A 12,429-nucleotide genomic window follows, 5' to 3' on the forward strand; every position below is an offset into this window, starting at 1 on the left:
CTATGTTTTCTCATGTATTTTCTCATTCAGATGTGTGTAGTTGTGTGAGTGTGTGTGGTACCGTCGTAATGAGGTCCCAGGTGGTGGTCCTGGTCTAGAGGGGATCAGCGGCGGGGGAGACCCGATGCCCATATCAGGAAGCTGGGTGAACCGGAAACCCTGCACAAGACACAAATGTTACTTATTACTTATTACTTATTACTGACACATATTTAAAGACTAGCATTTTGACTCTACAGAGCACACAATACAAAGAACAATAGTGGAAGGAACAACGGACAAATCTGGACAAATAAAGAGGACTATGAAATGAGATGGGTGTCTGATCAGAGCAAAACACAAGATAAATAGTGATTCAAGCTGCGTGAGGCTTGCTGTTATTTGTTGGTGGCTGTTCAATCCTGCGTCTCTTTAATCTCTGTAAAGCTTCTCCCTCGCCGATCAGCTGTTGGCAATTCACAAACAGAGAGAACTAACGGCGGCTTTTCTGTCTGTTTATACTACTACTCAAATCAGGCGAGTTTCAACCTGCTCTGCATGATTTTGACTACTGTACCATTATGCTCCGGTCACTCAGTGACCTGGTGACATAACATGAAAACTAGACTGCTGACTTTCAGAGGTATAAAGTATAAGTGCATTAACTCAAGTACTAAACTTAGTATAAGTACTTGTACTTTATTTGAGTATTCTCATTTAGTGCAACATTGTACTTCTGCTACACTACTTTCAAAAGAGATATTTTGTAGTTTTTATTTCATAACTGTATCGAAAACCAATAACAGCAACCGTATGGCTATAAATAGTAAATTTACAGATCATGATTTTACACCCAAAACCTGATATGGTCATTAATCAATACAAGAAATGTTTACCAACCAAGTAGTACTATGCTATTATACAATAAACTGTTAATAAATACTTTACTAATGTTATCAGAATGTAATTGTTATCGTCTCTTATCAGCTACAGTATGATACAATATAGAATTTACAAACTAATTATTTCATATTACACAAAAGAATGATAAAATAACAAAAATTATAGCATTACTAATAATTAGTAAACATTAAAGGTCCCATATTGTAAAAAGTGACATTTTCGGGTCTTTTATATTATAAAGCAGTTTTAAGTGATATATAAATACTGTTAAACTATCAAAACGCTCAATATACAGAGAAATACACACAGCCCGTATTCAGAAATTGTGCGTTTGAAACAAGCCGTTAGGATTTCTGTCCATTTGTGATGTCACAAATATACAATATTTAGACAATTACACGGTTTTAAACGTAAACATTCTAAATGTGTCCCAGTTTATTTCCTGTTGCAGTTTATGTAAATAACATCAGCTGACAGGAAGTAAACATGGACCCAAGCTGTTGCCTAGCAACGCAACTCCATTGAAATGCACTGAAACAGAGCATTTCAGACAGAGGATAAATACAGGCATATTCAGGCAGACAATATGAGGAAAATAAAGTGTTTTTTGAACATTACATGTAAACATGTTCTATTAGAAACACAAAATACAAGTATGAACCTGAAAATGAGCATGATATGGGACCTTTAACAAAATGTTAACAACCAAAAATAACTTTTCATTGTTTATTAACAGTAAAATAACTATTAAATAACTCAGTTTAATTAATCATTTTATTATTATTTTTTGTACATTGGGTGAATCAGCCCTTAAACTTCCTCCTAGTGCTCACCGGTTTGGGCAGGCTACACTGGTGCATGTCCTCATAGGCTGCACTCCTCTGCCGGCCTCCACAGGGATGGTTCATGGTCCCCGGGGCGCTCGTCACCCCGTCACTGTAGTGGCTGGTGTGGGACGGATTGTAGGCTCTGTGGGCATGGTGGTGGTGATGGTGGCGGCTGCTGATGAGAGAGAAGAACGTTAACAAAAGAGACAAAGTTGAGTTGACGGATGCACACTGATCCTCTAATGTGCCGTACATAATGGAGCAGATGTGTTCTGAAAGTCTACTCTACTCCTACACAGTACTGGAACTCAAGCAGATGTGCTGAGCAATAAATAATATGTGGAAAAAATATAAATTTACTTGGTTGGAGGAGAAGGGGGGTCGTGGTCCGGAGGTGCCAGGCTGAAGGCGTTGCCTAGCAACATGTGCATCTGCGTGCGGACCTCATCAATGGACGGCTGAGAGCTGAGCGTGGAGGAGTCGGAGCCGCGGTGAGCTTTCACCCCCAAGCTGCCGTTCCCGGTGCCGGTTGATCCACCTCCGTAACCCAGAGAGCTCATCAGACGGTCCACGTTGGTCTCCTCGAACGGTTCCGGTTCGGCCTGCGGAGCACACGCGCTCAGTCAGCAGGACAGGAGGGCATTCATCAACTTGTCCATTAATTGATGAGGACACGGACACCGAAATCACACGTGTTTCTGACAAATTAAAGTCACCATCTCCGACCACCCGCTGTATGGACTTGTGGTTCCCTAAGAACCAAGTGCTCTGAGGAATATGTAAAAGGATTTTGGTGTGGATAGTCTGATCAGTTCATAGAGAAGCTGAAAACAGGCGGCACTCACAAAAGTTAGTCCAGATGGTCATAGCAGCAGAAGGCCATAGAAAACACACCACAGCTCTGCAGTTTTCCAGTAAGTTTGAAGTAAGGGAATGGAGTCTACACAACACATCTACACATCTTCCTGAAGATCCTCAGATCTTCTGACCAGCTGCTTGTAAAGAATCCCATAGTCCAGGCTAACAACAAAGGGGGACTGTGCTTTTACCATTTTAGCTCCAACACTATGGACTATGGAATTGCCTGAATACATTGCATACCATCATATACCTGTATACAATCCAAAACAGCACACCCACAGACATCAAGCAGGCCAACCAGCTATAGCCTCAAACCAACATAAATCCAGAGTGTACTGTGGTATGTCGTACAATTCCAAAGCATGAACCAAACTGATAAGTTATCTACCTACTGTATCAATGCACACACACACATACATGCTCCTGCACACACACACACGCACACACACATACATGCTCCTGCACACACACACACGCACACACACATACATGCTCCTGCACACACACACACACACACTCTGTTCTCCTTGTGTCGTTTGGCGCATCCAAGGCTATTAGCCGCTATCGAGCCTCCCATCTGAATCCATGAATAGGCTATAATCATATTCAGAATCATTGACATTCAGCTGTAGCACGGTCACTGCTGTTACCGTGGTGCAGCAGGGAAGCAGCAGAAAGAGGTTTCACTTCACACTCACTCTATCTCAGCCCATTTCATCACCTTCTTTCTCTCCTTTCTCCATCTTCTGCTTAAAATGAAGGAATCACTTTTCCTCTAATCTTCTGCCTGTCTTACTTCCTCTGCCTTTATCTCTCTGTTTGGTGCAGGTTTATGAAGTTCATCGAAAGGTGATTTGATAATCCTCTAGGTGTGAGCTCGCAGCGTCAGAGGAGGCGGGAGAGAAGGGATTAAAGTTATAAATGCGCTCAGAAGATTATTTTATTCATTTGACAAAGTGGCGGAGCTTTACTTTGCCACAACCATCATGTGAGCTTTTTGGAAGAAGGATCCATCCGCGGTTTCATCATCATCGCTCCGTATGACTCACCTGGTCAGAGGTTGGGCCTCAGACGCTGTATTACACTTTGTTACAGGATCCAACTTCAAAATTCTTCAAAGCTTTGCATGGGCTTGCCGCTGGCTATTTTTCTGAATATCTCCTAGAGTGAATCCCTCCCTTTCTCTACTCACTTGGTTCTGGTTAAAACTAGAAGGTTATACAAGTCTTTGCTTCACATCACTAAGATGTGTTTATTTCCTGCATCTGACATGTTGTTCTGTGCACTATTGACCTCATTCTTGGCTCAGTTTTTCAAACTACAAAAAAAAAAACTGGGCTTTCATCAGAAAGTCCACAACTTCCAGTTACTCACGTCGTATCCGTTGTTCCGGATGCCCCTCCTGGATCTTTCTCTCAGCACCAGCAGGTCCATCTCTGTCTCTACTGGGCTCGGGCTGCTCAGAGACTGGCGGCTCCAATAGGTGGGCTCCCGTGGGTGGGAGTACCTGATGGACAGGTGTCAGAAAAAAACACTCAAACACTATAAATACAGCTCAGGGACATACTGGAGCTACTTCTTGTCTACATTTGGGGTCCAAAAAACATTGACATGTGAATTTGAGGAAAGATAAAACCTAAAAATCAATCAGGAGAACTCAGAGGAACGCTGGTGCATGTGTCACGATTTATTACTAATCATATCATAATTCTTGCTCTCAGTTTTACCGGATTAATAAATCCTTATTTTGACCACATTTTTTATAAAAATGCACAAAAAAGAAGCTAAGTGACAGTGAGCAAAAGCAGGTATTCATTTAGGCCAATTCACATTTTTACATAAAACCTCTGGTGCTGCTTAAGCTTCTTATGCCCTAGCCCTATTCCTCAGAAAAAAAAGCTTCAAATAACTACCCAGAATGCATCAGGACCAGCTCGTCAACCACAAGGCTTAGATGCATCTCCTGTATCTGGTTTCATTTGAAAGGTAAGAAGCTAAGGAATATGAATCTAGTGTAAGTAAACTAAACTAAACTATATTACCATGGAGATTACAATAGAGAAGCAATAGAGGAAAAAATTAGATTTTCATCTTTGCTTAGTATAAAATTTGAATTTCAAAGGCAACATCAACTTTTGAACAAAGATCCATGATGCAACTGAATGTATTCTACTACTCTTTGACTACAACTGGAATTATACATTTCATGAAAATACACTCAAATATAACTTTTATGATACAACTTGTAGGCGCTCTCCATGTTCTGGTCATGTTTATTGTTTCCATATTGACTGTTTACTGGGAGTGTTAGTTCAAAAACACTATTTAGATAGATAGATAGACAAATAACAAATATATAGATAGACAAAATATTGAAATAGTAATTAACACAAGGGCTGAACAAGCTGTCATTGTAATCATCAGAACCAGAGGATTGAATGGTGTATCATGTGTTGGTGCCTGTGCGTTGTGGCTCAATTGAAGTGCTACGGGCAAAAAGCCCTCTGAGACCAAACTAGACTTTTTCCCCAAGATGGCGGCTTGGCTTCCCTCACAGTCTTTCATTCTGTCTGTCTGGTGTTTCTTGATGACTGCTGACGTGTAAGTAACCAAAATCTGCCGTTTCAGGCAAAAATAACATTAAGCTTTATGTCCATGTGACTGTAAAGTGTGAAGTTAGTGTCGTTTCACTGTTCCCTGTTCCCTGTTCCCTGTGTGATACGTGTTGAGGTGCGTTCACGTGGGTTGGAAAACTCGGAGTTTCTAGATTCCACTGATATCATGCATGATATTGTAGCCTTATGAGAAAATGATCACGGATCTTTTGAACTTTTTATACAAAGTTTAATTCTGTACGACTTTATTCTTAAATACTTAATACTTAATATGTAATAAGACATAGTTTGGACTACATAGACAGTTGGTTTACGGATTGTGAAAGCTGAAGGTTTTTCAAAACGGTATAACATTCATATGTTCTGCTCCAGGTTTCTTCCCAGTAATCGGGGAGTTTTTCCTGGCCACAGTGCGCTTGGTGGATCCTGTTGGGTCTCTAAACTATGGTGTACGGTCATAGACCTGCTCTATATATAAAGCGTCTTGAGATAACTTCTGTTGTGATTTGATGCTATACAAAAATAAATTGAATTGAATTGAATATGTTCTATAAAGAGATGATTATGAAATAGCGGTGTTTTCTAACTACATCACGGGTTGCCCCCTGGTACCGGCGGGCTCTCGGGTTCCAGAGGTTTTAATACCGTGATGTTTCTGCACTTTGAATACCAGACACCACTTGTCACTCAAACTACTACACACTGAGACATCCACAGATCTTCTGTTGCTTAAGTTGAAGTTTCAGAAGGCAAAGAAGTGCTTTTCTCTGCCTGAACAGCAAATATAAAATGATTCATGAAGTGTGTAAAGGTTGAATGTGTTAAATCAGTTAGTGACAAAGAGAAGCAAAACAGACACTTATCTAAAATATTAATGTGCTGACCAAATATCACCCCTCGCTACTCACTCACTCCTCGTGTGTTGCTTAGCAACTACACTCTACATCTACAGTAGATCTATAATTCGTGGCGGAAAAGTTGTAAAGCACTTTAAGCAGTTTAATAGTTTAGTGCTTAAATAATGATGAAATGAAATGGAACAAAACTGGAATATTTCATACGCTTCAATAATGAAATAGGACTCAGCTCTGAGAGTGAAGTCTAATCCCTTCATTTTGGGACTCAAACACATCTACAAAACTGTCACAACATTTGGAGAGATTTTGGTTGATTCTTTTGGTTTGTTGAAGCATCTGCAGTGCGGTTGCCAGTGAAGCCTGTGAGTAAAGGGACATTCTGATGTTTTCGATGATGACGTGCATTTAATTAAACTCAGATTAAATAACTCCTATTTATATCTGATATCTCTGGAAACCCCCACAAAGTCTACTCCATACCTCTTATGACATCCTGCGAAGGAGGCCCTCTTCTCCTCAGCGGTCATCGGCTCCTTGACCCCGTTGTCGTGCCGACTGTGCCTGGCGTCGCGGTGACTGTAACCATGGCTGCCTGTCTCAGACAGAGAGAACTCTCCGTAGCCCTTCCTCCGGGCCTTCTGGCGCAGTTTGTTCCTGTAGTGCTCGATGTCCGACTTCTGCTTCAGCCCACTGTGGTTTGCCTGCAAACAATCCATTCAAGTATTGAATTCAGATAATCATGTTTTCCTGGCTCACTCTGCTTAGATGCAACCAACTGAGAGCTGTTTTCATGTTTTATGATGAACTGTTTGATTTTACAAAAGTTTTTCAGAGAATGTCACACCCTAAACATGATATTTTCTGCTAATGCAGAGCCAATCCGTTATGTCCATTATATCCAATCCAATGTATCCCGACAGCACTGCCAGATGAACTGAAGCAGCCCTTCACCAACACCACCTATCACACTGCAACTTTCTTGCTCTATGCATTAAAGACCAATGTCGGTGCTGAAATGTGGAGAACGGCGTGACATTCTGCATGCTGTAGGCAGAGGAAGCCTAACCTTCATAGTATCTTTCATCAAGGATCGGCTTTGTGGCTTCCTCTTATATGGCATGAGATTGTTTGGGCAGAGTCAGATTGTGAGTCTCATGTGATTGTTGGCAACCCTGATTTAACCAAAATTTATTTTATCCATTTATCTGGTAATTAATTAATAAATAAGGCTTTTCGATTAAAATATTAAATCGCAATTCATTGCATGATTGTCCATAGTTAATCGTGATTAATCACATTTCGTATGTTCAAAATGTACCTTAAAGGGAAATGTGTCAAGTATTTAATCCTCTTATCAACATGGGAGTGGGCAGATATGCTGTTTTATTCAAATATATATATTTATTATTGTAAATCAATTAACAACACAAAACAATGACAGATATTGTCCAGAAACCCTCACAGGTACTGCATTTAGCATAAAACAATATGCTCCGATCATAACATGGCAAACTGCAGCCCAACAGGCAACAACAGCTGTCAGTGTGTCAGTGTGCTGACTTGACTATGACTCGTGAAATAACTGCATGTGATTATCATAAAGTGGGCGTGTCTGTAAAGGGGAGACTCGTGGGTACCCAGAGAACCCATTTACATTCACATATCTGGAGGTCAGAGGTCAAGGGACCCCTTTGAAAATGGACATGACAGTTTTTCCTCGTCAAAATTTATTTTGCCTCCTTTGCAACACGCTTTTATAGCCAATGGATTCCTTTCATATGATGCCAGTATCTTCACTCTAGCTTTAAAACTGAGCTCACCACAACCTAAAAACCTACAAGTCGCATTAAAGAAATTAGTTGAAATACATGAACACAATCTTTCCAAGTACCCCCTGGCAACTGCTGAAGTTTTTCCCCCGGGGCGGTGGTTCCTGAGGTCCAGGCCACCCTTAGGGGGCGCCAAAGATCACGGGGAGTGTGCCAGGATTTGTCTGCTCTGAGGTTGTCAAAGTTAGATTTGTTCGTGTATAACTAAAGTCATAACACACTTCAAGTGTATGTACAAGTCTGTACATAAAACTATCTAATATTATATTTATTTGTTGCTGCTTAGTGGCAGAATCTAACAAAACATTCTTCTTCAATCCATACTTGTTGGCGTTTAGCCTTTCAAAAACAACATTGTCACTACGGTCAAAAACCTATGTGCTCTAGCGCTTGCTTCACACAAAGGGAAGCCCGCACTAGTATTAAAGGGGCGGTCTAGCAGCAATCTAACAACACCATAAATTACATTTATTTAACCACAATAACAAAAAAATCTATTTTGGCTCTAATGCTATTATAGTAAATTAATCATTACAAAAAAGTCGTTACATAAAAAAGATCATATTATGGATCTGCATTCGCTCTGTGAATCCGTAAAAATGTCATCACTTTATTTATGTTGACGAAACTGACGAGTTAAAGAAGGTTGTTTTAATAAAAAGTAATTTATTACACTGAACCACTTTATTCAAATAGAGGATTTCAATTAAATTCAACATCTGCCATGCTGACGTGCACGGCAACCAGATGCTGCTGTACTGTATGTATCTGTGTGACTCATGATGTTCTAGTTTTTGCTCTGCCCTATACTGTCAGTGCTGTGGACTCACCTCACAACTGAGTGCGATAAAGCCTTGAGGGTGAATGTACATTATGTATATGCATGTGTGTGTGTGTGTGTGTGTGTGTGTGTGTGTGTGTGTGTGTGTGTGTAGACTCACCTCCCCGTTAAGGACCACAGAGTCTTGGCTGTGGGATGAGGAGGACGGATAGGAGTAGGTTGGCTGAGCAGTCATGGGCTTAATGGTGATGAGACGCAGAGAGCCTGAATGGTCTTCGTACGGGTCTGGGAAGAAGATGAAGACAAATAGGTTAGCAAGAGTCAGACAGAGACATTACTTCTAGGAAGCTGTGGTGTTGCAGTCATAGACATGGTCACACATTCTGCAAGATCCCACATTATTCAAACAGCAATTTTATTCAATTCTCTGAGTTTAACTGACAAATTGGGGGGAAACAGTTGGAAATTTAGCCAATCACATCTTTTGACTTTCTGACTAGTTAGCCAGTCAATCACTTAAATAATCATCAAAATATAAAATAGCAGCAGGGCCAACAGAGCAGCCATTTAATTGGACCTGTGATGTTAATGTAAAGATAAAAGGACCATGTGTTCTGCTTTCTTCGTCAAATTACTCAATTTTAGGGAAATGCGAGGGATGATTACGAAGGCTTTATAACAACACAGTCTCACGACAGTTCATGAAATAGTCACGAAATTTAATCTGACGCTCAGCACGACTTTCAACAACGTATTTTTTCGTGCATCTTCCACGTGACGCATGTGTCAATTTCCGCTCCAGTCTTTTCAAATTTAAACTTAGTTAGGTTTAGGAATAGATCAACTTGGTTAGGCTTAGGCAACAAAACGGTTTAGTTAGATTTAGGAAAAAATTGCGGTTTGGGTTTAAATAACACCAGAAGTGGCGTAACTTAAGTATGGAAGTTACATGACAAAATCTACTTAGCTTTAGGAAAAGATCATGGTTTGGGTTTAAATAACACCGGAAGTGGTGTATCCGGCATACTGTAAATTGATTTAATTTTACCTTTCTCGTGTGCAGGAAGCTTTTTAGCCCTAGAATGAGTGTCTTCTGTTCAAGTGCATTTAAGGTTGTGCTGTATGCTTGCAAGAGTTTTGTGTGCTGCACTGCCCCCTCTTGGTCATTCTGCAGTAGGGAAGTGGCAGATATTAGCTTAGCATAGCAAAGACAAATCTTCACTTAACAACACCAAAGTGCATTAACATTTCACATCTTGCTTATTTAATTCCTACAAAAAAACAATGTGTAGGGTTAAGCAGGTTGTGGTTTTGCGCGGGGTTATGTGGAGAGCCAGCTGTTTACCCATGTTTCCAGTCTTTAAGGGAAACTAAGGTGACTGTAGCAGCCTTATACTGAACGGACAAATATGAGAGTGGTATTGATCCTCACATCTATCATTTACCAAAGTGTTAAAATATTCCTTTAGTGAGTCATGGTAAAAAGCAGCGGGTGACTGCTTCTACAATTGCAGCTAATTCCTAAATTGTTTCCTTGGACACTATTTGTTTCACTACAGCTTTGATGGAAGCTGATGCAGAATGTAGTTGCTGTATTTTTGTTTTGCTGCAAATTGAGTTTTAAATTGAGCTCACTGATAGCTAGCATAGCTTCTGGCTGGTAATTACAGTTGCTTGAGATGTGACTCAGCATTTTCTGTTTGTAAAATCTTTACAGACTAGTGCATTAGGTCAGTTGCCATTAGGGCGCGCGTGCCCTTTCGGAGCGGGCTGATTGCTATTGCTGTTTGCAGCGTAGTCGGGGGCATGGCCTTTCAAAGCATGCGGCCGCTCGGAACACGTACCTGTTCGGAATGGGAACCATTGCTTAGCCCTGCCCCCCGCTGCTGCACAGAGCGCCATTGCTTGTTTATTCAAAGTTTAATATTGAACGTGTCCAATTTGTACCATTCCACAATGCACATCCTTTCGTCCCCGGCAATACACCTGCCAAGTGTGAAAGAGATCGGATGAACGGTTCTTGAGATATGCGAAGGACATACAGACAGACCGAGATTCCTTGCTTTATAGTTTGATTATATACATGAGAAGTCTGGCTCCTATTAAAGGGACTGTTTGTAAGAATCAGAAATTGCTTGTTAACAGCGACACCTGTGGCTGGTAAGTCAACGAAAGTCAGCGTCCTGTTGCTCGCGCTTGTGCTCGCTCTACATAGACATGAACGAGCATCACTCAAAACAGTGAGGCGACACACGTCAGCTAAAAGCACAATATCACTCTATATTTCAGCTGCTTGGCAGTAATGTTAGCTGACCAGACGAAGGTCTCTCCATGAATCAATGCTGATCCTAGTGTTGGCTTTTCCTGCCTCAGCCTCCCGACCGCGGCCGGAGGGAACAGGGGAGGAGCCGGAGTTTTGGTCGGAGACGATAACGTTTCTCTCTGCGGAGCCCCGTCACTTCACAAGACACGGGAAACCTCTGTTGGTCTGGAGGAGCTGCAGCAGTTATTTCTGCACAAACGTCCACTGTACATTCACTAGATATTCTCAGAGCTAAACTAACTCTTCTGATGTGTGTAGTGTGTGTGCATGCACGTGAGAGTGGAGCGAAAGAGTGAGAACGAGCGCGGTGTGTGAGTGAAGACAGGCAGAGGAGCAGAGGAGCAGAGACTCTGGTCCTGGAGACCAAAGCTACGGTCTCCCCCGCGTCCTCCGACCGCGGCCAACACTGTTTAACAGACGGGCTTCACTAGATACAACCAAGAGGGTTTGGTGCTTCTGTGTAGTTTGTGTTGGAGTCTGAGTCTGAACAGCGTAGCCACACGCGAGCGCGCATGGGACACCGACCCACAATGATTTATACCTGTAAGAAGTTACATACAGTCCCTTTAATAATTTAAAAAAGAGTTTTGATAAAAAAACAGTTTTTTTTAAGTAAGGTACTGAAAAAAGCATAACTGTAACTCAGGTATTCTATCAGGACAAGCAGCAAAAACTGTCAACACTACCTAGTAAAATAGAAATGTTAGCAACCAAACAAGAACCCAACTATGTAAGAATCTAATAGGATTACTTGTATGTACATTAGGTGTGTGTGTGTGTGTGTGTGTGTGTGTGTGTGTGTGTGTGTGTGTGTGTGTGTGTGTGTGTGTGTGTGTGTGTGTGTGTGCGTGTGTGTGTGTGTGTGTGTGAGACAGTTTTATGTATCTGTACCAGGGTCTTCATGTACAATTCTGTGAGGTCGGCTTTTCTGCTTTCTTCCTGGAGTTGTGTATTGTTCTTTCCATGCTGACATTGGCCTCGCTATGCACTCCAAAATAATGTCTAATTCCGTCTCAAATGTAAGACTTATCTGTTGTGAGGGCAACTCTCCAAATTTAGATTAGAGCAATAATACACTACGAATTGTGTTTAGGTCCCAAGGCCAAGGATTTAAAAAAAACACAACTGGGTTCAGGTCAGCAGTTCTATGTTGTTTGGCTTGATGAGAAAACATCAGCTGTATGGCTTCTTACTATATATGAGGCTCTATGTATTCATGTGTGCATGTTATTGCAGAGAGCAGCAGATGGACAGTGTTGTGTTGTACTGGGTCCACTGTGACTCACTGCCGGACTGACATCATATGGCAGACTGCTTCGTTGTAGAGCTACAACAGTCTGCCATTAACTCAGCTCCGAACACAGTCACCGCTCATCCCGGCTGCAGCTCGGCCTGCTTTATTTGTACCGCCTATTAAGAGTGTGACAGTTAAGGTCAGGACAGGTGGCGTCACG

The 12,429-nt window shown here is 41.5% G+C and overlaps 1 protein-coding gene across 3 annotated transcripts in view; it reads right to left on the reverse strand.

Moving 5' to 3' along the window:
- The window catches only part of LOC141766917 (UPF0606 protein KIAA1549L-like), a 183,751-nt gene that overhangs the window by 13,283 nt on the left and 158,039 nt on the right, over positions 1–12,429 (reverse strand). For 2 of the 3 annotated variants that reach the window (XM_074634110.1, XM_074634108.1), the window contains 6 exons: positions 8,813–8,937; positions 6,523–6,743; positions 3,945–4,077; positions 2,070–2,311; positions 1,716–1,884; positions 62–159 (listed from right to left, as the gene is read on the reverse strand). In XM_074634110.1, the coding sequence (XP_074490211.1) occupies positions 62–159; positions 1,716–1,884; positions 2,070–2,311; positions 3,945–4,077; positions 6,523–6,743; positions 8,813–8,937 (988 nt within the window). The remainder of the gene's footprint in view (positions 1–61; positions 160–1,715; positions 1,885–2,069; positions 2,312–3,944; positions 4,078–6,522; positions 6,744–8,812; positions 8,938–12,429) is intronic. The other variant, XM_074634109.1, reaches the window with a different exon arrangement.

The sequence above is a fragment of the Sebastes fasciatus genome, chromosome 4, assembly GCF_043250625.1.
Source record: "Sebastes fasciatus isolate fSebFas1 chromosome 4, fSebFas1.pri, whole genome shotgun sequence".
NCBI lineage: Eukaryota > Metazoa > Chordata > Actinopteri > Perciformes > Sebastidae > Sebastes > Sebastes fasciatus.